Source organism: Eufriesea mexicana, unplaced genomic scaffold (assembly GCF_001483705.2).
Source record: "Eufriesea mexicana isolate 0111107269 unplaced genomic scaffold, ASM148370v2 scaffold305, whole genome shotgun sequence".
Lineage (NCBI taxonomy): Eukaryota > Metazoa > Arthropoda > Insecta > Hymenoptera > Apidae > Eufriesea > Eufriesea mexicana.
The window spans coordinates 213,747-237,870 of record NW_016908472.1 but is presented as its reverse complement, the minus strand read 5'-3'; the positions used below and the strand labels follow the sequence as shown (position 1 = coordinate 237,870).

Genomic DNA, 24,124 nt, shown 5'->3' with positions numbered 1-24,124 from the left:
AGCAGAATTTGTCAAATGCCTTCTGAACTGTTCATTTAGGTCTTTAGACACTCCAATATCCTGTGGACAGACTGCTACAATTATAATGTTATATAATTTTGATAAATATTGATAGAAAATATAAAAATAATCGCCTGCAAAAAATTAAAGCAAATGAGGAATATAAATGTGTAATATAATGTAAATTAAAGAGAAAAAAATATTACAGTAGAGTACAGTACCTGAAACATTCGTTGCAGTTTTGAAGTGTATTCAAATCCACAAGCTTGTTTCAATTTAGAAATCATAGAAGCTTCTGCATCATCACTAGCAGACATGTGCTGTACCAATCGCTTTGCTAGCATTTTACTATAGAATTTTTGAAACACATCTTTGTCTTCTATATATTTAAAAACCACCATCTGCAATCGTAAAAATATTTTACTAAATAAAAATTTGCTTTTACCGTGTTATTTTCTTAAATATTTACTCACAACTTGATTCAGTGTATCTTCAAGCTCTGCTTCTTCAGGATTTTTACTACTTTTTTTTAATAACAGGTCACAATATTTTGCTAATAATTCTGGTGATTTACTGCTGCTATTTGCTGCTCTAGTTACTGAATTACTGTTTATAAATCTCCCACAAGCCTTGTCAAGAGCTGCCACAAAACCACTGTCATTACTAAATGCAACAAGTACTAAAGCATTATACTTTTTATGAACCTCCAAAATTGTGTTTACATAAACCTTTGGATCCTAAAACATATTATATCTATATTAACCCAAACTGCAATCATTTGATAAATGATTAATAAACTTACGTTAGCTGCAGAATCACCACATTTATCAATAGCTCCGAGTCCTTGATTAGCTATATGACCCTCTAAAAGATTTCGCAATTCTCCAAGACCATTTGGAATTCTTGCTACTAACTGATACATACGACCTAAGTCTGTGTTTTTATCAGCATCCAAGAGATTTTGAAATTCAGAGTGAAAAATGTCTAAATGTTTCTCAATTAATACCCTCTCACATGTTTTTGCTAATTTTTCATGGGTTGTTTGATGCAAATATACCTGAACCCGTTTTTGTTCTTCAAATAACCTTTGTTCTGCCTAAAATAAAATAGTATTCATAAACAGTATTTATAGAAAATTTGATAACATAGCAAAATTTTATTTTGAAACCTTTTTCATATATTCTGTAACTGGATTTTGCCGAAGGAACTCTGAACTTTCTCGAGTGTAAAACCTTTCTGTATCTTCAAGAAAGATATTTTCAAAAGAATCTTTATATACAGTAAGATTCTGTCCTTTAGCACCAGGGTCTTCCTCATTCAAACCTAATTCTACATAACAATTGATAACACCACTGACTAAACGTGTATTTATTGTTTCTCCATTGCGTTCTCGCTCAATTAATTTAAGTACTGCATTAGTAACCTAAAGTGTATTATATTCTAGAGTTTATTCCCATTTCATATAATTTATTTCTAATCATTAAATTAAATCACTTACTTGTCTATTTAAATGCCTGAATAAGTTATCTCGCCATGTAACCAAAGCTGATTGATAAACTTCATATATTCCTCTACGGCCCTCTTCGCATTCTCTACGTACCCAATGTCGATTTAAATATGAGCATACACCGTTCAATACTTTACTACTAAACTGGTACTCTTCCCATTGTCTTGTATAGAACTGTAATACATCTTCATCCATCAAGTCAATTCCATGCTACATAAAAGTACCAAATTAAAGAATTCAGTATTGTAGTTTCAAGTCAACAAATGATGGTAATCAGTAAAATAAAGAAATCACCTTTAATAAACTTATAAGATAATTTCTAAGAAAGTCACGTAAACGTTTATATAACTCCAAACCAACTAACTGTGCACCTCCTTGAAAAACTTGTCCTTTCTTACTTTTGGTCGATGTTCTAGTTAAATGTTGATGAACACTTGTGCAATAATTATATACATGTCTGTTGAGTTATGTAATGTAATGTAAGGAAGTTAATAGAATATAAACAATTATTTTATTCTTATAATTTCATTTCTTTTTTGTATAATTCTTAAATTACAAAGGATACGTGTACAACTCTATATATCTTGGTTTAGACATACACTGTCTGTTGTAAACTTGTTCAATACCTTCACGAAGATCTCCCCAAATTTGATCTAAATCTATTGGCTTAAGGCCTGCTGGGACTCCATGATGACTCCCACCTCCTCCTCCGCCTCTATGCCCTGACATCCTATTTCTATACGCTTGTCGAGTGAGCGTCACTGTTACTACTGTCTACTATAATTTCTGTAAAAAAAATGTAAAAGAACATTCTATGCTTAATCTGAAGTGCAATTGAAATAAATTTTATAGAAATTGGAAAGGCTAATACAATAAAGTAAACATTAAATAATCAACACTACAATTTTACATTTGCACCTACAAACATATGTAATGCAAATTTCACTGAAGCATTTTTTGATGACTAAATGATAATGACAATGACAATGATGATGATAAATGATAATAATAATATAATAGTAGCAGTAGCAGTAGCAGTAGCAGTAGCAGTAGCAGTAGCAGTAGCAGTAGCAGTAGCAGTATCAGTATCAGTAGCAGTAGCAATAGCAGTAGCAGTAGCAGTAGCAGTAGCAGTAGCAGTAGCAGTAGCAGCAGGAGTAGCAGTAGCAATAGCAGCAGCAGTATCAGCAGCAGGAGCAGCAACAGTAGCAGTAGCAACAGCAGTAGCAGTAGCAGTAGCAGTAGCAGTAGCAGTAGCAGAAGCAGTAGCAGTAGCAGTAGCAGTAGCAGTAGCAGTAGCAGTAGCAGTAGCAGTAACAGCAGCAGCAACAGCAACAGCAACAGCAGCAGTAGCAGTAGCAGTAGCAGTAGCAGTAGCAGTAGTAATGATGATGATTATGATAATCATAACAATAATAATAATATAGTGATGATGACGATAACAATAGCAACAACAGTAATTGAAGCAGAAAGAAGCATGTTTAATGGCTGCAATAAATTTTTAAATGTACTATAACATCTAATAATTTCAGTTAGTGAACAATTGTTCCAAAATATTAATGTCGCTATCATTTCCTTATATACACACTTAAAGTCGTTGAAATTTGTCACACACGACTATAAATAAAGTTATGAAAAACCTTCATTCGATTAAAAAGAATATTAAAAAAGAGTGAACGTAAATGCAATTAGATGAAGATATGTGCGAAAAAAGAATACGAGTAAGCAAAAAAAGGTTAGTCGGTAATCGGAAGATCCATACCGATGTAGTTATATCAGGATGCACATCGTTAGCAGTAGCTCGAATTTTTCGTCAGGAAACTTCAGAACATCACAAATCTTCGTGCTACAACACTACCATCCGTCACTATTGAAGATCCATAAAAAGCAATTGACAGAAATAACACCATCGCAGCCCGTTGCCATAAGAAAATATTTTTTTTCGTTGGTAAAACGAGGGAAATATTGTGAAACAGAAAGCGCGCACTCACCTGTCGACGTTCACCACCGCATAACAGGCAGGGTTGGACAAGGGAGTTCTCGTGAAAACGTGGTGGCTACCTTTAATAATCACTGGTACTTTGTTCTACATACGCTTTAACAAGGAATTTACACTGCATCCGCTTGTTACTTCTGTGCTCTATATATTGACAAGCACAGTAAAACCGCGAACCTAAAATGTTGTATCTATGTGCCTAAAACTGACTACAGTTCCAATCTGCTACTTTACTTCTGACAGGTTAAGTGACACTGTTACCAACAGAAGAGTGCATTTATTATTTTTAAATTTATTTATTTAGCAATAAAAGTATATTTTAGTTTTCGAATTGCAATTAATATCCTTTTTATTTATATTTGTTAATATCCCATTAATTTACATTTATTATAAATTAAAAATCCTTAAAATATAAAGTTGTTCAACAATCGTGAGAAATAATAGTTTTTTTTATTTTAAAGTGTGGATATATTGATTATGAAATTAGTGTACAAAAATCGTAATTTATAATTATTAATTACCTTTTCTGTGACATATAACATTTTACATATATTTACGCACTTATGAACATTCATTATGTTAGTAATACATTAAATATAATTTTGATTGATACTGTTACTTAATTACATCTTTAAATAGAATAAATATTTGATAAAAATATGTGTTGTTCGATTTAAAAATAATTTTGAGTAAAGCTTAAAATCGTAAATAAAATTAAATTGTTGCGTAAAATTAAATTAAATTTAATTACGTAATTATATGTGCTTATTGAAAAAAGAAAATTTTTTTTAAAATTTTCCTTAAATATTTTCTTGCTTTCAAAAATTTTTTATAATCACTGTCATATGGATAAAATATATTATAATTAAAGTAAAAATTTCCTTACAGATAAATAAAAGAGAATTAAATTCAAGATTTTATTCCATAATTTAAAAACAAGCATATATTTTGTATATGCACATTGATACAACAAAACATTTTCATTGCAAAGCAATATGTATAATAAATGAAAATAAAAGATTTGAGAAGTTTTCATTTATACATTATATATTTGTATTCTTTCTTATATTTTATTGTACTAGGTAAAAAATTATAGTTTAAATTTTTACTAGAAAATTTGTATTTTGCTTAACTCAGAATGAAAATAACATATACTTATTAATAATTTTAATTATAACAGAAATTATGGTAATATCTTCATGAAAAGCAGAATGGAATGATGTCGAAGAAAATATTTTTATTTCCATAATAAGCTGCAACATAAAATGATTCACGTACTATTTCATGGTATAAAAATAAGTAATATTTTACAGAGAGATATATTCACACTAAAACTTACTTTACAACTGATAATTGAGGCATGCCTGGATCAGCACCCTTTCTAAATCCTATAAAATAAATTAATACGTACTTATAAAAAATAAAAATGCTTATGTAAAAGTGGTTTTAGGAATAAATCCCCAATGAAATATAGTTTTGCTCACATCTAAAACAATTGCAATTTTTTGTTTCATGTTCGGATTCATCGCTACTTTTGTACAATAGTTACGTGTAAAACGTTTAGTCTAATCTTGAATGTGATATAGATGTACGTAATTACTGAATTATTTCAGGTGACCATGAATAACGAATACAGTTTAAGAAGAGCGTATACTTTTCTATTAATACGTATGTTCTTGTTTCCTGACTTCTAGGATCTTCTAGTTGATATGTTAAAAATCACTAAGCCGTATTTCTTTTAAGGCATTAATCGAAGATTAATATTTCGAGTGTTGAAGACAGCCTTTAATTTTTTTACTGATAATATATCTATCTGATTTTATAGTTTATGTTCATGTTTTGATAGCTCACCGTTTGTATAACATGTAAATCATTCCAATCAGTTTTTCAACTTTTATTTTCCTCCATGGTAATTGGAATTATTAATATTTGCTTATGCATATTTACATTTATTATATATTTTATTGAGGAAAGATACTGAGAAAAGATAATTATTGTATATTTTTATTATGTATAAACATGAAATTATATAAAGATTGTAAAATATTTTTCATATTGTTTCAGAGTTCACCACATTATTGTATTTGGGGTTTGTGTGACTCACAACAGTACTGTTGCGGCGACAATGTTTGCTGCAATGAAGCTGATTTTAATTCTTTATTTTTACCGTACGTTCACTATTCTTTTAATCCAATATCATGTATAAATAACATTTTATTAACAAAAATTCATATTAACAGTGCTTTTATTGCTGGGACAATTATAATTATAACACTATGCTGTATTGCTTTTATTATATTAGAAAGAATCGGTACTCCATTCTTAAAGAAATATTTTAAGGTTACTTATACTTTGATGTCCACTGAATTGGAGAATAAAGTAAATACTACAACAAATCAAGAATCAATAATGAAAGGTTGTGTTGTATAAATAGAGAAAACAGAAATTATGTTCTAATAAATATTGATTATACACATATGTTCTATATATTTTTCTTAACCCATTGCGAGCAATAGATAATAATTTAAGAACACGCTGTTACTTAGGTATTAAATTTCTCTCATGTACAATAAAACAATGAATAAATGAATATTATAAACGTGTATGATTCATTAGTAATAGGAATTTTTTTTGCTAACAGATGTTATTTGTAAAAATATGAAATTTTATTTGTTTCAATTACGAATAATCAAATGCATTTTGTGTGATTAAAAATATAAAATAATGTTACACAATCAAAATATATCGAGCAATATTCAATGCAGGTACGCAATCTGTTGTACCTAGTGAGTAGAATCTAGTTTACGTTAATGCATCTACCATAGTTTAGGTTGTTCATACTGGTAACACTGTTTTCGATGACGTCATTGTAAAGTTCCGAAATTGAAATCAATAAGAGGTGTGCAATGTTGTGTGCACATGATAGTCGGAGCGAAATGGTGATTATATCAAAACGATTTGACAGAGTATATTGTTTTTATTTGTTAGGAACGAAGGTATAAATATTGTTCGGGAAGATGGTACGGAACACGAAGAAAAAGCTGGCGATATTCGTTGGAACATCAAAGTGTTTAATATACGTGAGTGTATTTCTTCCGTTTAGCATATTCATTTTTGCTATTGTTTACTCAAAAATGAGAAAAGGAAAGTCACTATCTATATATTACATTTGGAAAGGTATTTTTTATAAAATAGGGGAACAGGTGAATTCAAAACTATCGGATTCGGTGAATTTTGAATTCGCCTGTTCTCCTATTTTATGATAAACGGGTTGGTTTTGTGTCAAAATTAATTTATACGCATGAGAATTTATTTATTCCCATCTTGTAGGCAGTTAACATACATTATAGGTATGTGCACAATTTAAAATGATAACTTCTTTTAGGCAGAAGCAAAGTATTGTGCCTCTGAAATGCCTGGAGAAATAAAATACTATGAGTGAGTTTCATATATGTAAATATGCTTATCTTATATTAGTCAATGTGGGGGGGAGGTTCTTTTTTCTCTTAAATAGTAAGATGATTAATAAAGTTAATATAAAAAGAAAAAACTAAAGAAAAGAAGGAAAGAAAAAAGTGAGAGGGGAGAAGGAACAGGAGGAGAGCAAGGAGAAGGAAAAAGAAGAAAAAGAAGAGGAAGAAGAGGAAGAAAAAGGAGAAGAGGAAGGACGAAAGAAATAGAAAGAAAAGAAGGAAAAGGAAGGAAAGGAAAGGAAAGAAAAGAAGGAAAAAAAGAAAGAAAGAAAGAAAGAAAAGAAAAGACAGAGAGGAAAAAAGAAACAACAAGAACGAACGTGTAATTACATGTGCATTCGTTTTAGGTGTTCTAGAACCGAATATTGTTGCGGTATTGGTTGTTGCGTATCACCTGGACTACATTTTCATCATTTATGGTATTATTGGTGCGCAAAACAGTTTTTAGCATCATTATGATCCGTTTGTTGTTACGTAAAATAAAATTTGATAATTTTCTATTTTGTCATAGGATACTGGTTATAATTATGTTCCTGGTATGCTCTGGTGGTGGCTGGTGGTATCGATATTGGTTACAAGGAAGATACAGGGCAGCTGCGTCGGCTATTCCAACTAGAACGTCCAATTCACGAGCCCAAAATTCACTTCGAGGGCCGACATGTCAAGGTCAGAGGGCTCGTATCACTTACAATTCAGCGAGAAATACTGTTTTGTTGCATCGTATGTGGAAAGGCGAGTGTACACTTGTGGCTGCAATTAATCGCGAGTCATTGAATGTTGATCAATTTATTTATGTCGTTAGGTCCTCAAAGAAACGGAGCGATGCCCACCTACAATGGTAACGCGACTACGTCGACCCATTATCAGAATATGAGCGTTATGTTGAACGATGCGAACTGTCCATACTATCAATTATACGGCCCACCTCCCAGCTACGAAACTGTGATAGCTCAAACACGTGGTAAAGTATCAAATCCGGCATCGCCGGAATTAAATACGCGACCACCAAACGTTGCACCGGGGAATTCAAACGTGTCTCAATGTTTCTCTTATACTTGTAACTTTTCCACGAGATTGAACAACGGCTTGGAACAAAATACGCAATACTCGAATGGCGGTACGAGTTCTCGACAACTTGAAAGTCGAGAAGGTATTCCATTCGCTCATTTTCCTCAGTATTGCACGGTCACAGATGGAACGATTAGGCAAAATGTATGTATTCCTTTCGGGTATCAGGAACAGCAGTTCGTTTCTAGAGATACGTTTAATCGTGTATATCAAGGCAATTCCATGAACTGTGTTCCGTACCCGATAGACAAATCGTCAGACACATCGGATCAAGAAAATCAAAGTTACCAAATGTCAAAGACCGAAAGATACAGAATGTTAAATGTCGATTGTACGGCTGGTAGTAGTAGAGAACAAGCTGTTTGGGAATCGGATAATCGTCCAGTTTCGAAAGTGCACGGTGGTGGTCAAGTAGAAAGGGATACGAGTGAAAGAATGGAGAAAAATGTAGGAGATGAGCGACATAATGATAACGTGCGAAATACATCGGCTATAATGGTGACAGGTTTTCCTTCTTTGCTTAAAGTCGAAGAGAGTCACGTAAACAACTCAAAATCGATGGGGAATCGGTTAGAAAATTTCGATTCGAATTTAACGAAGGGTCGTCGTGTATACGGTGGTTCTTTAAGAGCAACCGGTAGATACGCTGGGAAAGAAAGATACGAAGAATATTCGATTGAAAGGGCTTTCTCGAAAATTTTGCCCCATTCCTGCGATGGACTTATCAACATAGAGTCAACTGTGACATCTGTCGATGTATCTTCTAATGTAAGTTCTATAGAAAACAGAGCTAATGTTAATGCAAATTCTTTTCAATCAAATCCATCCAATAATGTGATATTAGAATGTTTCGTTTCAAACGGCGCGTCCTTCTCAGCAGAGAACATAGAGAAATTCGAACAGTCTCAGTCTCGTCTCGCAAATGTTAGTACAAATTGTGAACTTGAAAGTAAACATAGATTAGACAGATCGAAATCATTGGACTGAATTACTTGGATATTCTACTATCGCGTATTACGCATATAGTGCTTATTCTCGATTCGTTACTGTTCATGCGTATTCGTGTATGATCACTTTACCTCGAAATATTTACTCTATAAAGTTCTCCTGTAATCGATGTAACGAAACGAACGCAATATCGTTTCTTTTTTTTTCTTTTCTTTTTTCTTTTTCTTTTCTTTTTTCTTTTTCTTTTCTTTTTTCTTTTCTAAAGATTCACCTTCAAAATCTATATCCGTGTTATTCGAATTTGAAGAAGGATTGATCCATGGTTTGTCTGTCTTTCAATTTATCCATTAATCTCTTTCTCTTTGACACCTCTCCCTCCCTCCCCCGTTTCTTCATTTTCCTTTTGTTTTGTCTCGTGAAACGAAGAGTCAGCAATGCGTCGAATATTTATACGAATGTACACGGATACATTAGATTCTCGTGCCGAAAATAAGAGGCTCACGGGACCACGTTTGACACACGTTTGACACACGTTTGACACACGTTTGACACACGTTTGACACACGTTTGACATGTCAGTTTGTCTCGATTGTGTATATCGGTTACGGGATAATTTGTTATCTACCAACAGTCGTTACCGCAACATAGTAACGCGTGACTCTATTGGATCTCGTTTTTTATGATACGCGATACTGCCAAAAATTTTCAGTCAATGTCCTGTTCGTTCACTTCAACGATAGCTCCGAGCTGTAATATTAATCGGTTAACGAATATTCGATTATGTCCTTTTTCTCTCCTTTTACGAACGAGCTCAACCAATTCCAATTACGCACAAGGGCGTCACTTGACGCTGTACTTAATCGTCCTACATAAACGTATCGGTATGCCAACAACTATTGGTAGTGCACCTTTTTCTAATCTTCGCACGACGTCGTACTTTACAGGTCACAGAACAGTTTCTAATTCTAATTATTAGGCTATTATAGACTATTTCGTACGTCGTATTTCCGAGAAAGGTATGAATCAACATGGTGTTCGTCGATGCTAAATCGGTTCCGCTTTTCTTTTTTAAACGGAGAGGAACCGTGATATCAACTGAATTTTTCAATTCGGTCGAACACCTTATACGTACATGTATTTGCGTGCTTCTTTAATGCGCACGTTGACACAATTTCGCGAATGTTTAAGGATTTTCAATTGTTATATTTCGAAGCGCAGCAACTCGATATAGGTTCATTACGAATTTTAAGGTACACATACGCTACAAAAGGATTTCACGATTATCGCGCAAGATGAGATGGGAAAAATTCGGAGGGTATGTGTATCCTATATACGTATGCGTTTACGCGTGTGCGTGTGCGTGTCGCGCGTGATGAATGTGTGCGTAAGGAGGAACAGATCCGAGGATAGAGGGAGAAGTAAGGATGGTCGCGACAAGATATCCATATAATCGATGGTACGGAAAGTGGAGAGTCGAGGGAAGTGTGACGAAAATGGCATATTAATCGATGGTTTATGGATCACGATAGAATTGGGAAGACGCAGCAGCAATTTACCGATCATTGTCCTTTTTTTACTTGCTGGCAAATCTGAAAAATCTCGCAAATCGCTATACGCATGTCGCTATTTTATATAGATCAACGCGAATCACGCGAATAAATGACAGTGGTGATGCTAAAAACGAGAGGCAGGTCTAGTGTGGGTAGACGGGACGGTTTAGGCAGGTTTGTACGATGAAAGCTACGCGTCAGAGTTGCAGTTATTTTCGCAGCACGAGTATAGCCGGAAGCAAAAATCGACTTTACGTACCATCACGTTTATAAATTTCCGATTTTAAGTTTTCGATTGTAACAGCGGTCCAAAGAAACAGTGTACGTGCCAATAACGAGTCCGTTAGATAAGGTAACGTTGAATAGAGCGAGTTAGCCGATCTCTTCGCAAAACAGAAATAACATATAAGAATTATACGATATAACGTATAATATATAATTGTATAAGAATTACACACGCGTGTACGCGCGCGCACATAAACGCGCGCGCGCGTGCGTGTACGCGCGGTGCGGCTGAGCGCTTGCATGTGTATATACATACATGCACAATTATTTTTTGTAATCGATACAAATCCTCGAACTGTTTCGAACAGTCCGATCGGGTAAAAATGTTAAGGCATTAAGATATAAGATAATGCGCCGAGTATCATTCCGCGTTACGGGGGTCTCTTCTATAGATTCGAGAAATACTATATTTTGCGTGCGTACATAGCTGCGTATTATAACTCTAACGATCGATAACTAGCCCGAATGAACCTCTCCCACCGTAACGTGCAATCATGTTCGTATTATTAATGTATACTATATGATATATTGTACCTCACGCGAAGGGTTGTCTTTGCTGAAATAAAGACAAAATATTTATTCACACGAGAGACTTTGAAAATGCAGTAATTTGAATGAGATTTAATCAGAAAATGCATTAATCGTCACGCAACCACTCTAGCTGAAATTTCTTCTTTTTTATTTTCTCCTTTATCTCGAGCATCGATGCTCGACATTCGAATGCATTTACACCCGAGACACGATCACCGTTCATAAACGTCTCGTATTTCTTTTCTGCAAGATCGATCCTTTAAATCCGATATCTACGTACATATACCGAACATTTCTATTTATTTATCCTCTGTTTTTTCTGCCTATAACGTATACACGTACTTTTCGCGTCTTCTTCGCAGCTTGAAGGAAGTTATTGTTGTACGGTAACGGTGCGTTACCGATCGCGCAAACGGGAAAATTATTTTCGATCAAAGGTGCGGTGGGGGAGGGGCTGGGGAGGCGTCGGTGGAGCTTGTGTGTGTGTGTGTGTGAAAGAGAGAGAGAGGGGGGGGGGGGGTTGGAGGGAGGGAGCAGGAGAAATAAAATAATAAAATTGGACGAGGAAGAGGGAAAGATGGATATCTCGGATTCAGATACGAGCGTAATAAAGGATTAATCGGGAAAATGATATTGGCGACGAGGACAGAAGGGAGAAGAAAAAGGGTGAGCTATGATGGTAAACGATACGGTTACCGGCACGAAGCGACGGTAAAAGATGGCAGGTGCACTCGGCCCCGGAGGAAATCAATATTAAGAGAAGATTGGTAGAGGGGTTGAGGTACGTCGAAGCATCCCCATAAGAGAGAGTCACGGAAAGTTAGGAACGCCGATATAGCGGCCGAGCCGGGGTAAACGGTGGAAAATGTCATAGGTGCCAGGACGGAACAGTTTCGAACAAAATCTCTCTTCTCTTTCATTTTCTCTCCATTTTTCTTTCTTCGTCGTTCCGTCGTTGCTTCACCACGTAACTACACCACGTTCGAAAACTCTTTCGACGTCGAAGCTTGGATTCGCTCTACGGTACAGTGAATTGATGAATTGTAAGTGATAGTGCGCGGTGATTACACGATCGTGCGGGACAAGATGTCGGTGAAGGTGAGTGAAACGTATCGAAAATACAGGCGGTAAAACGTATTGTTCCGTGCGAGATGGACGATTCAGGTTCGATTCCATCTTTGAGGTTTTCATTCCCCGGCTCTCTTAGTTACATACTTACATAACAGATGTTCGCACATGGAAGATTCGTCGATTCGGTTCGGTTCGGTTCGTTTCTGTCACGAATTACGTGCATACGTACGTATGTCTCTTAGTTTCGAATTTCACAGAACATTGATGATACTTCTTTTACAATATTATCGTCTACAGTCGTCTTTTCCCTACTCGACCATTGTAATCGACGATCGTGATGGACGATCGTGATAAAAGAACAATCGACGTTTCAACGATTATACGCGTGATCTGTTTCGTGGAGAAGCGGTTTTGTCGATTAAATAGCCACTTAGCCAGGCTTATTGTTAGTATAGATATACAGCATATAGATAGAGTGTTAGAAGAGAAATTCGTTAGCTGCGAATTCGCGAGACGCGAATATCGCGAACGCGATGGAACACGACGCGCGAGACAGAAAGTATTCTAATCGTATTAACGAGGCTACAAGTGTCCGTTTCCTGTTAGGAGGTCAAAGACGAAACAAGCAACTCGATCGTAGACGCGTGCGCGCGCTTCAGATCCTCGTGTTTCTACGCGTGCAATTGCCGCGTGCAAACAGCTTCCAGTTTCGACACGGCCGTTCGTCATCGTGTTTCTTCCTTCAAAGTTATCATCGTTATTCTGTCCTCGTGAACTTGATTCCTTTGCATTTTGTTCCTTCGATTTCTCGCCTTTCGTTCTATTATATAGGAGAATATTATACATCCGAACGGTCAACCGATTAAGCCGATTATTCGCATACGAATATCTAACGTGATAACGAACTTGGATTAACTTTCCAATCCGCTAATTTATCTCGATATTCGAGAGGAAAGTCAATTTTTCCCGATCGAAAAATTCTTCTTCACCTTGTTGTAATAATGTCGTAATCGCGAGCGTAATCGTTGGAATTTTGGTGCAATTCGAGGATTGTAATTACCGGTGGAAACGTTATTACCACTTTCGTTTATCATTTTCGTTCGTAGTTAATAATAATAATCATAAGAATAAAAATCATGTTCGCATGGCCATTTCAGCATGACTACTTCCTCTACTACGATTACCGACATCAATTATGTTATTTGTTCAATTTCAAAGACGGATGAGGAATCCAGGTATTTGTTACGGCGTAAAGTTCATTCGGCGGTAGGTATTTTTAGTTGGATTCGACAAAACCTATCGTTACGAGTAATATCGTCACTTCATTGTTTCCAACTACATACAATATGTACCACGCGCGAATTCCTCTCGTTCAATTTCCACGTAGTATCGTTTCATTCCAGACATTCGTCAATTTAACGCTTTCTTTTATCTTCGAGGTAACTATTTCGTTTGAAATCATTCGTTTCGCGCCTTCGCGGTATGTCTATTCGCGATAATACTACGTGGAAATGCGTACGAATGTCGTGGTACGACGATCTTTTAACCCGTTTGTCGCTTTGCCTTAGATGAAGATGTACAAGCAGGCCGAGTTCGAGGACGAGGATACCAGCAGCATCGGCTCCGTAGCTTTGAACAGCGAGGGTATCAGCACGTCAGCGATGCACATAAGATATAATTCGGTTAGTTGCTAGAACAGAGCGAAGAAATTTCGATCGCCGAGTAACGCACGACTCCAACATTCTGTCGCGTTAAAGTTTGCAAGTCCGAGTAGCGACATATCGGCGCTTGTTAACCTCGCGTTTCTTTTCCTCTTTTTCTACTTATATATTTACACGGATATGTATTTCGTGCATAGGGAATCTCATTATGGAGAGCAAGAACTGCGCTCGAGAGATGTCTCTTTATCGTTTGCGCGGGCCTCTTATTGATGGTCGCGATGCTATCGGTAGTGGTGAGCAGCAAGAACGGTTGGGACGAAGCTCAAATACTTCACGTCACTTCGCACGGAGAAGGTAAGAGATGCCAAGATTTTTATTTTTAATTTTATTTTAAACGAACCGAACGAAAGATGAATCCTCACGGATCCGTCGAATTGCTCGATTTTCCTTCAGATGGTACACACTGCTTAACCGAGCATTGCGTTACGGTTGCCGCATCCATCATAAACAGCATAGATCGCACGGTCGATCCGTGCGAGGATTTTTACGAATACGCGTGCGGTGGTTGGATCAAGAAGAATCCTATACCGGATGGAAACAGCATGTGGGGGACATTCGACAAGTTCGAGCAAGACAATCAGTTGGTGGTGAAAAGCGTTCTTGGTAAATTTTCTTCTCGTAAATCTTTCCTGTAGAACGCACAGTGTCCGCTTTTTTCTCTTTGCCTTTTCCCTTCTCTCCGTTAATCGCATAATCGCTAAAATTAGGACCAACCGACCTAATACTCGCTCTACTTCGCCTTTCTTTCACCCACTCTTTTTCTTCTTCTTCTCCCCTTTTTCTCTTTCTTCTTCTATGCAGAAAAACCGTTCAACGAAATGAGATCAAAGGCCGAGAAGAAAGCAAAGTATTACTTTCTCTCCTGTATGGATGCGAACAATACGATCGAAACACTTGGCGCGAAACCGATGCTGGACTTGTTGGATACCATCGGTGGCTGGAACATTTCTGGCAAGTTCAATCTAAGCACGTGGTCCTTGCAGAACAGTATGCATACTCTGCAAAATGTATACAACATGTACGGTTTATTTGCGTGGGCGGTAAACGAAGATGATCGAAATAGTACCAGGCATATTATACAAGTAAGAAACGAAGCTGGATCTATCGAAAGTCAAGCAAACATTTCATTCTACGAATAATATCGTTCCTTAACGAAATGGTTTAAATTCAAAGATTGATCAAGGAGGTTTAACGCTGCCAACCACCGACAATTATCTCAACGTCACCGAACACGGCAAAGTATTGGTCGCTTATTTGGAATACATGACGAAGGTACAGCGGCAATGATTATGGTTTTCTTTATTTCCATTTCCTTCTCATCCGGCATTTTGTAATTTTGTAACCGGTGAATCGAGTACAGGTACTCGTACACATTTGCAGATCGGTGTGCTGTTAGGTGGAGAAAAGAATTCGACGAGGAAGCAGATGCAAGACGTGATAGAGTTTGAAACAAAATTGGCTCGCATCATGACACCACAGGATAAACGCCTCGACAAAGAGAAACTTTATAACGCGATGTCGTTGGATGTTCTTCAACGTCAAGCGCCTTTCGTAAGTAAAATTTCGTTCCTTTCGTAATACCTTCCACCATTCTGTCATCGTTCTACCATCCTTCTACCATCCTTCTACCATCCTTCTACCATCCTTCTACCACGATTCCGTGATTCTGCCACGTTTCTCTCTGCTTCTAACGTGTTCGCAGCTTCGATAGATACCATTCTATAAATGTTCGGTTAATTTTAGATGTCCTGGGTACACTATTTTCAAAATGTGACCAGCCTCGTTAACAAGGAAATCAACGACAAGACAGTGATCGTGAATTTTGCTCCGGAATATTTCGTCAAATTGTCCGAGCTTGTATTAGAGTATAACAAAACGAACGAAGGGAAAGTGTAAGTTTTCTATCGTAATCCCGTGTCTGTGTGTGCGTGTACGTGTAAATGTTCCGATCCCTATCATCCTAAGTATCCTGTTCTTGTCTACTTTACTTTCTGCCCTTTATCCTTTTCTTCTTTTTACTTTTTCTCTTTCTCTTTCTCTTTTCTTTCGAACAGGATACTGAATAATTATCTGGTCTGGCAAACCGTGAGATCTCTAACCGCCTGCTTGTCGGAACCGTTTCGCGACGCTTACAAGGGACTGAGAAAAGCTTTGATCGGTTCTGAAGGCCGCGAGGAGCAATGGCGTTATTGCGTCAGCGATACACATAACGCGATGGGTTTTGCGGTCGGTGTGATGTTCGTTAGAGAAGTTTTCCATGGAAAAAGCAAACCCATGGTTAATTTATATTTAGTATCTTTCAATAATTACATCTTAGGAGCATGTTGACGCGATATCGACTTTAAGCGGTGATCTAATCGATTCTAGGCGGAAAAGATGATCGACCAAGTACGTAAAGCTTTTATCAAAAATCTAAAAAATCTCGATTGGATGGATGCGGAAACGAGGAAAGCGGCTGAAGAGAAAGTGAACGCGATCACCGACATGATCGGCTTTCCCAATTTTATTTTAAACCCGGCCAAACTCGACGAACGTTACAAGGATTTAACCATCAAACAAAATGAATACTTTCAAAATAATATACGAGTGAATAAATATAATTTGCGAAAGAATTTGGAGAAACTCGATCTGCCCGTGAACAAGACTACTTGGGTAGTGGCACCGCCAGTTGTCAATGCTTACTACTGGCCTACGAAAAATCAAATGGTTTTCCCCGCCGGCATCTTGCAGAGTCCGTTCTACGATATGGAAAATCCGAAAAGCTTGAACTTTGGCGGTATAGGAGTTGTCATGGGGCACGAATTGACTCACGCATTCGACGATCAAGGTACGACGTGCTCATTTTCATTCGCTTTCACTCGAGTCGAATAATTGTTCGTTTCACGATTCTTAGGAAGAGAGTACGATTTACACGGCAACTTGAATCAATGGTGGAACAACGCTACAACCGAGAGGTTCAAAAATAGAACAGAGTGTTTCGTGAAACAATACAACAACTTCGAGGTACATGGCCGACACGTGAACGGACGGCAAACTTTGGGTCAGTTGCATTAACCGTATCAATTGCGCGTAGCCATATCGCAATGTACATGTCGAACATGTCGATACCGTTTGATAACAATATATATATATACATACATATATTACGTCGATGGATCTTCTTGTAGGGGAAAATATTGCAGATAACGGTGGTCTCAAAGCAGCTTATCACGCTTATCTTTCAGCGCAGAAGAGCTATAAAGATCAACTACCCTTGCCTGGTCTTAATTTGACGCATCGACAACTGTTTTTCTTGAATTTTGCCCAGGTAAATACTCGATACGAGAACAGTTTGATTTATTAAGAATCGTCTTTGATATCGTACCTATATCCCCGCGAAGGGGAAGAGGAAGAGTTTTATTCGAAACTGATTGCTTTGTTACCAGGTTTGGTGTTCTGCTATAATGTCCGAAGCCATAGCCCTCGAAATCGAGAAAGATTCTCATTCTCCACCAAAGTATAGAGTGATAGGACCGCTCTTGAATCTACCAGAGTTCGCTTCGGAGTTCAACTGTCCAGAAGGCTCGCGAATGAATCCCATCCATAAATGTGAAGTGTGGTAATGCGTCGTTTCTTTGAATTATTCGTATCAGTGCGGAATTTGTATCGTTTTAATTCCATTGCCGGTAATAACGCCCAACGAGTCGTTGTAAAACGTTGCAAAATGCTTCCGCTTCTATCCTTAGAGCTAGTGTCTCTTCCTTCGACGTTTTACTTTCTATTCGAAGATATCCGTCACATGTACTACGTCACGGATTTCCATGAATCATCGTGCATTTGTAACGTCGAGAACATTCAACGAACGTGAAAAACAAAACGTCGAAGAAGTTAGAAGCGACAAGCGCAATAAATTCCGTTGTTACGGCGTGATTTTATGCGATATGAGAAACGTTCAATCGTCCATTTGCTAATTTCTATCGCTGATTTATTCGAAAACGTCGGAATCACAGCGAGTCGAATTTAAAGGTTCAAATACATTTTCAGCAAAAACGTGAAAAGGCAAGTAGGTAATTTTGTTACTTTCGCATCGCTCTGAAACTTCGTAATTCGGATAAATCAAACATCGAGCGAAAGGTCAACCTGTGCACGTTTAATGTATCGATTTTTTCGTTTGAACAATCGATCGTGTCAGTTCTTACATAAATTGAATTAAGAAAACGCTAGGACCACTATACGAATCGTCAAACTTTCTTACACGATTATTCGAGCGCATTACAGCGTACCAATGTTTCTCAATAATAGATACATTCACTGTGGTTCATCGCGATCACTAGAGACAATTAAAATCCATTTTATCGATCGATCGACCGACCGACCGACCGACCGACCGACCGACCGACCGACCGACCGACCGACCGACCGACTGACCCACGTTTTACCGTAAGCGAAACCGCTCACCTCTCCTACGCGATAAGTGATTTTTCACTTTTATACTTGAAATCAGTATTATTCGATCGAATCCTATAATTCGAGTTATTACAGTGTATTACGATTATTACGATGTTACTCGCTGCATACATTACACTCTTGATAAGCTTATAAATGTATCTGCAAAACAACGCGTATAAAGGTATATCGCGTTGAAACTGGCTTTAATTGAGTTGCCAATTGATTTCGCCAGTAAGTAAATAATTTCCATGCAATCGTCACTACGTTGTTTTTACAAACGATAACTAGCAGTTGAACACCAATTTTCAAAAGCGAAGGGATATTAAAGGAGAAAAAGAATTAAGATTAAGATATTACGGTTTCGAATAAAAAAGAAAAGAGCAGAAAAGAAGATAAAAAACAATTCTCACCGATCTCGATGAGCCATGGCGACTACAAGCGGCATATTGCTGTAATTTCTGCAGGCAGGAAGTTAAGCTCTAGCATTAAGCTTAAGAAATTTAATTTTCTAAACAAAGCGTTTAAAAACCATGTGCTATATATTGTAGTTATACATAGGGTGGAACCAATACATTGAGCCACTGAATAATTAAACGTGCTGCTACGAACGTTCGAATAAATATTTCTAAATCCGTTTAAACATTTTGTCGTATGAAGCTCGATAACGAACGAATCACGAACGAACGCATTTAAATGTTAGCAAGTGTATGAATGATAGTGTCTATATGATATAGATTCGAACTAATTTATCCAATTCGTTTTTCGTTCTTCCTTCCAGTCACTATCAGGCGAACGTTCGTAGCTGATGAAAGAAAAACAATAGTCGAAGAAAATGTTATATATTTGGTGCTCGACGAATTTTCTCTGTCTTTGTTCCATGTCGTATAAATACGCAAACTCGACGACAGTTGCCTGTTGTTGTCTTTTGTGTATATACTTTATAAAGGAATGCGACAAATGTCGACAATTTCGTGCGTCATACGAGAAATCTTTAGAAACCGACACTAATAATATTACCAGCGCATTAACATTGCATACATGTTCGGAATCATGTTCATTTCTTAATGACGCACGTATAAATCAAATAAAGGACAAATTAAATAACATCACGAAGATTTTATTCATCGCAGGAAAAAAGAATGAATTATAACAGATTTATGTCGTTTTTATTTCCTTACATTCTCCTTCACCGTCCCAGTTCGATAATTGCATTGTAGTCAAAGTTTAATCGCAGTTTAATCGAAGCTTAATCGGAGTTTGGTAAGGGAAAAAAATATTCACGAGCTTCGCATTCATTGGATAATCATTCTTTTTCAAAACCTTTAAAAATGTCAGTTGGCCACGGTAGCATAGAGATAGCGATGAAATCGCTCAAAAAATTGAAGGATGATAAAAACACAACAGTCGTTTACTAGACATTTATCGAGAATCTATGTTTCAGTTCGACGTAAAAATTATAGTAACTGTCATTGTTTTTACATTCTTTTACCACTTGACCGTTTAACGTTTCATCCTATTCAATATACGTACCGTGGCATTTCGATATATCGTAATTATATCGGTATTATATCGTAATTAATATTCGCTAAACGATTCTTTCTCGCATAGACTAGTTTGAAGGGGAAAATTTTTGCGTTTATGATCAGATAACTCGTAAGCGTTATCGATAAAATTCCCGTGACCGTAGTAAACGTTCGACGCAGGACAAAACGTAGGATAGAGCAATCAAATCAAAGCCACCAGCAGTTTCATATATTTTGACAAACTGTATCAATATGTTCTGCTTGTAAACGACACGTCGAGCAAATTAAAAGACACCGAGGAAGATTAATTGTGAGGTACTTTGCAATTTACCTGTACCACTGTTTCAAATATCCAGCTATGGCAGTAGCAGCTGTAGAAGATGAGGATTCAGAAATTCGCGAACACTACTCTTGTAAAAATTTACGGTATCCCGTGAGTTAATCGGATATGCCTACCTATCTACTTAGGACAACGTGAACGATAACAACAACGAGCATACGTACGTCGTACATCCGGATGAATAATATATGACGCTTTATTCAATATCCGATATCCATCGTGGGTTTACTCACGCTCGATAAGAATGAAATGGAAAAGAAATAAAATCAAAATATATACCTCAGTATATTAATCGTAAACGTTTTAGAAGAGAATTGCAATAGGGGTATAGTAAGCATAATAGCCGAAAGTGTGGAAATAAATCAGCGGTGGCCAGCAGTAGTGCGTGAGCCTGACCATTCATCACCGTCTAGCTGGTCGACGGTCTTGCTGCTTTCCGGTAAATCGTTCTGCATTTTCGACGAAGAAACGCCTTTATTACGGTGCACGCACCAGCCCCCCCACTATTTTCCTTCCCTTCTACCAATCCCTTTTTCCCGTGATACTATACTTATACCTGTCTAGACAAATGAATCATACGAGTATTTTGACCCACCGGCGTGTAGGTGGTACATGGAAAATTGGTCAGATTCTTCGTACGGTCTTACAACGCGTATACTACACCCTACATCGTTCGCGTAGTTGCTATGAAATTCAAATTAATTCGAGTCGACGTTCCAAAACTGCCAATAAATAAAAATAAAACAAAAAACAGAGATATCGTTACGCGTGTGATGTTTGAAATCTTTTTCCAGTTATGAATCAAGTATGCGAGCGTAATCGAACAAAATGATCGAAAGAGATTTATTATCGTTATATTTATGATAAGTGAGCGTTTTACGTAACTCGATTAAAATGTTCGCGAAGAAAGCAAATGCGCAAGGGTGCGATTAAAAAGGAGTAGAATTGAAAATCATTTAGAGTAGAATTGGGCTGCATTTAATTTGTAGCAATTACGAGAAGTTGGCAAACTTTTTCGTTATTCAGGGTGGGATAGTTTCGAGGAAACGGTGGGTCACCGCGTATCATCAATCTTCCCTAAAACAGCGATCATATCGTGCTATGCTATCGTGTGGGTGGTGCGCAATGGAAGACGTTTGCGCGCTTTCTTCGATCGATGGGACGCATCGATGATCATCGCCGGTAGATCGAATTCGAACGCGAATCACGATGATGGTGAAAATTTTCTCGAACAGATCGAAGTTTGATGCACGAATCGTTGGTAAGTTGGTAAGCAATGCATATCGCGGTTAGATAATTTCTACCTCCAACGTAATTACGAATGTCACGGTCAGCTATTCTCTTGAAACGTTGCTTTCCAACAGCTGCGTTTTTCTCCATATTCTATGCTTTCTTTCGTACCTATTTATAGGTCGGAATAAATAAAACGTACAACCATGTTATTTCATCCTCCATTCATCCACCGCACAGATACTCGTTGGTCGTCAAATAATTTCTGGTAATATGGATCTGGTAATATTCGAAATCGCGTGCGTATTATCTCAATCTCGAAGAGAAGCGTTTATCTGTAAATAAATATTTGTCTGGAAAAATGCGTAACGTAAATGTGAAAACGATTGACAAGTTGCCGCCTATCGGGGTAGCAACAACGAGAGGGGCTTAGGATGGAGGAGGGAAGAAAAATTTCCAAAAGTAGCTCGTTAGCGCGATATAATCAGTGAGAAAAAAGCGAAGAAGCAGGGTCCATTTTTTCGAGCCACCTGCTGTTTTTGGTGCCGTTGGTGCAAATGTAGCTGCAATAGCAGCGTAGCAACCCTCGATCGGTACTCATGATGACGGACGACAGCAGCTACGCGTGGGGTAATAGGAAACACGTGCACCACGATGCTTTTACGCGCGTTTGAATACCCACTTCTATTCTACCTTTTTACCACGTTCCCGCTCGACATTCGACTAAAAATCACGTCTAATTAAAGTTCAACTCGACTACGTATACCGCGCCTCCGCGTATAATGCACGAGACTCACGCGTATCTCGAAAATACGGAAAGAAACAAAAATTCAAAGAAAGCAAAAGAAATATTCGCGTGACACGAGAAACCAGTAAGAAACTCGATTCGTCGAAATTTACAAACTATCGATCAAATATGTCGATCGTGATTTTGCATCTTGCTTTCTAGAATCAAATGCATAAGTCATGGGTTAAAAATAACCGATTTCGCTGTTTTGTAATGTATCACGTAATACATTTTATACGAGCCTGCGATGTTCGATACGACGAAGAATTTGAATCGTTTTGAAAGTCGATTTGGATTTTAAATGGAAAAAAAAAAAAACGAATCGTTCTCCCTTAACTCCGCCTCCATCTCTCTCTCGCTTTACCTTTCCTTCACTCTAGTTGTTTTCTTTTTCCTTTCCGCTGTCGTATCTGACCCATCGGTTGACCAGTTTGCACGACAGACACCCTCGATTTTGACGACATTAAAATTCCACCTCTTTTTCAACGCGATTGTTTGAACATTGAGAACCTCGCAACGCGTAAAACCACGATAGAATTTTAAATTTCTTTTCATGCTGAATACGTCGCATAGCGACAAATCCGTTTCCACGAATATGTTATTTTGAAATTTCGCTACTTTATTTCTTATTCGCGTCTCGAAGAAAAGACGCAAAGGTATAAAGAAAGTAGAGTGGCTTTCGCGAGACGTATAACTTTCGAAAAGCAACGATAAGGACAAATCTCATAAACGAAATAACGACGATCGAAAGTATCGGATCGTCGGATGTTGATTGGCAAAACGATATATGAAGATGCAGAGAAGGTTAAAAGTAGAGCGAGAAAAAGAAGATTGCAGGAGAAAGAGACGCAATGGATCGCTGACGAAGCGAGGTGAATATTTGGATTAAAGGGTTTGACAGAGAAGGGACGCGTGACAAAAGGTGCAACGAAACGCTACTAGGGGTAGAGATACGTTAAAGTGGGTGTAGGAACGAAGCAACAAAGGAGGCAAAATTGGCAGCAAAGAGGAGTAGTAACAGGAGAAGAACGAGTGGCGATAGAGTTGACGATGACGATGAAAAGGGGAGAGGTTGTTAGTGGCGGCAGTTGCAGCGGTGATAGCGACGATGACGATGGCGGTGGTGATGGCGGTGGTGATGGCGATGGCGGTGGCGGTAGCGATGGTGGTTGGCAGCGACGGTGGCGGTAGCGGCAATGGAAACGGCGGTCGTAATGATAGTAAGATGAAAATGGTGATGGCGATGGCGTCAACAGCAGCGTTCACGATAATGTTGATGGTGGTGGTGGTAGCGATAGAGGTGGCGGGGGTAGTTACGGAGGTGGTGGAGGTGGCGGAGGCGGTGGAGGAGATGAAGGTGGCGGAAGTGGCGGAGGTGGTCGAGGTGGTGGAGGTGCTGGAGGTGCTGGAGGTGGCGGAGGTGGCGGGGGTGGTGGTAGTGGCGAAGGAGAAAGAGAAAGAGGAGATAGGGACTACTATATGGCAGCGGGTGCATGTTTGGCTTGTACATGCGAATACGTAAGATACTATAGAAGAGAAAAGGTGCCGTTCGTGCACGAGATGGAAAGAGACGGTAAGTGAGAGTAAAGGGTAGAAAGAGAAAAGAAGAAAGGAGAAGAGGAGGAGGAGAAGGAGGTGGAGGAGGAGGAGGAGGAGGAGAAGGAGG

General features: G+C 37.9%; 6 protein-coding genes across 14 annotated transcripts in view; 4 read left to right on the top strand and 2 right to left on the bottom strand.

Moving 5' to 3' along the window:
* Window positions 1–3,746, bottom strand: part of Cul1 (cullin 1) — a 5,404-nt gene extending 1,658 nt beyond the window's left edge. The window contains exons 1-10 of the mRNA XM_017911665.1: window positions 3,499–3,746; window positions 3,270–3,374; window positions 2,073–2,293; window positions 1,802–1,964; window positions 1,499–1,717; window positions 1,169–1,423; window positions 803–1,096; window positions 474–737; window positions 222–401; window positions 2–60 (exon numbers count right to left, since the gene is read on the bottom strand). Coding sequence (XP_017767154.1) covers window positions 2–60; window positions 222–401; window positions 474–737; window positions 803–1,096; window positions 1,169–1,423; window positions 1,499–1,717; window positions 1,802–1,964; window positions 2,073–2,236 — 1,598 coding nt within the window. The 5' untranslated portion in view covers window positions 2,237–2,293; window positions 3,270–3,374; window positions 3,499–3,746. The remainder of the gene's footprint in view (window position 1; window positions 61–221; window positions 402–473; window positions 738–802; window positions 1,097–1,168; window positions 1,424–1,498; window positions 1,718–1,801; window positions 1,965–2,072; window positions 2,294–3,269; window positions 3,375–3,498) is intronic.
* A 939-nt stretch (window positions 3,747–4,685) lies between these two features.
* Tom7 (translocase of outer membrane 7) lies at window positions 4,686–5,411 on the bottom strand. The gene is made up of 5 exons (XM_017911652.1): window positions 5,396–5,411; window positions 5,172–5,203; window positions 4,953–5,068; window positions 4,843–4,908; window positions 4,686–4,756 (listed from the first exon to the last, which is right to left on the bottom strand). Exons 1-5 carry the CDS (start codon window positions 5,409–5,411, stop codon window positions 4,741–4,743), a joined length of 246 nt encoding a protein of 81 aa, XP_017767141.1. The 3' UTR covers window positions 4,686–4,740.
* LOC108555836 (uncharacterized) lies at window positions 5,340–5,967 on the top strand. Its single transcript, XM_017911664.1, has 2 exons — window positions 5,340–5,412; window positions 5,568–5,967. The coding sequence occupies exons 1-2, from the start codon at window positions 5,410–5,412 to the stop codon at window positions 5,931–5,933; spliced, it is 369 nt and encodes a 122-aa protein (XP_017767153.1). The 5' UTR covers window positions 5,340–5,409; the 3' UTR covers window positions 5,934–5,967.
* Window positions 5,968–6,417: 450 nt separating this feature from the next.
* Window positions 6,418–9,170, top strand: LOC108555902 (uncharacterized). Of its 3 annotated transcripts, XM_017911779.1 has the most exons (5): window positions 6,418–6,583; window positions 6,889–6,941; window positions 7,324–7,404; window positions 7,488–7,708; window positions 7,779–9,170. In XM_017911779.1, exons 1-5 carry the CDS (start codon window positions 6,521–6,523, stop codon window positions 9,029–9,031), a joined length of 1,671 nt encoding a protein of 556 aa, XP_017767268.1. In that variant the 5' UTR covers window positions 6,418–6,520; the 3' UTR covers window positions 9,032–9,170. The 3 variants fall into 3 exon arrangements, with proteins under 3 accessions (XP_017767268.1, XP_017767267.1, XP_017767266.1); XM_017911778.1 differs by lacking the exon at window positions 6,889–6,941; XM_017911777.1 differs by lacking the exons at window positions 6,418–6,583; window positions 6,889–6,941 and having other exon boundaries at window positions 7,285–7,404; window positions 7,488–7,642.
* Nep3 (M13 family metallopeptidase neprilysin 3) lies at window positions 7,867–18,737 on the top strand. 7 transcript variants are annotated; one of them, XM_017911775.1, is made up of 14 exons: window positions 13,368–13,481; window positions 13,587–13,664; window positions 13,998–14,111; window positions 14,288–14,444; window positions 14,544–14,753; window positions 14,952–15,232; window positions 15,324–15,422; window positions 15,531–15,701; window positions 15,894–16,042; window positions 16,205–16,427; window positions 16,518–16,977; window positions 17,044–17,190; window positions 17,318–17,457; window positions 17,576–18,737. In XM_017911775.1, exons 3-14 carry the CDS (start codon window positions 13,998–14,000, stop codon window positions 17,750–17,752), a joined length of 2,328 nt encoding a protein of 775 aa, XP_017767264.1. In that variant the 5' UTR covers window positions 13,368–13,481; window positions 13,587–13,664; the 3' UTR covers window positions 17,753–18,737. The 7 variants fall into 7 exon arrangements, with proteins under 7 accessions (XP_017767262.1, XP_017767263.1, XP_017767260.1 ...); XM_017911773.1 differs by lacking the exons at window positions 13,368–13,481; window positions 13,587–13,664 and adding an exon at window positions 7,867–7,937; XM_017911774.1 differs by lacking the exons at window positions 13,368–13,481; window positions 13,587–13,664 and adding an exon at window positions 9,296–10,894.
* A 4,771-nt stretch (window positions 18,738–23,508) lies between these two features.
* On the top strand, window positions 23,509–24,039 carry LOC108555824 (putative glycine-rich cell wall structural protein 1). Its single transcript, XM_017911651.1, has 2 exons — window positions 23,509–23,639; window positions 23,715–24,039. Exons 1-2 carry the CDS (start codon window positions 23,509–23,511, stop codon window positions 24,037–24,039), a joined length of 456 nt encoding a protein of 151 aa, XP_017767140.1.
* Window positions 24,040–24,124: the final 85 nt, after the last annotated feature.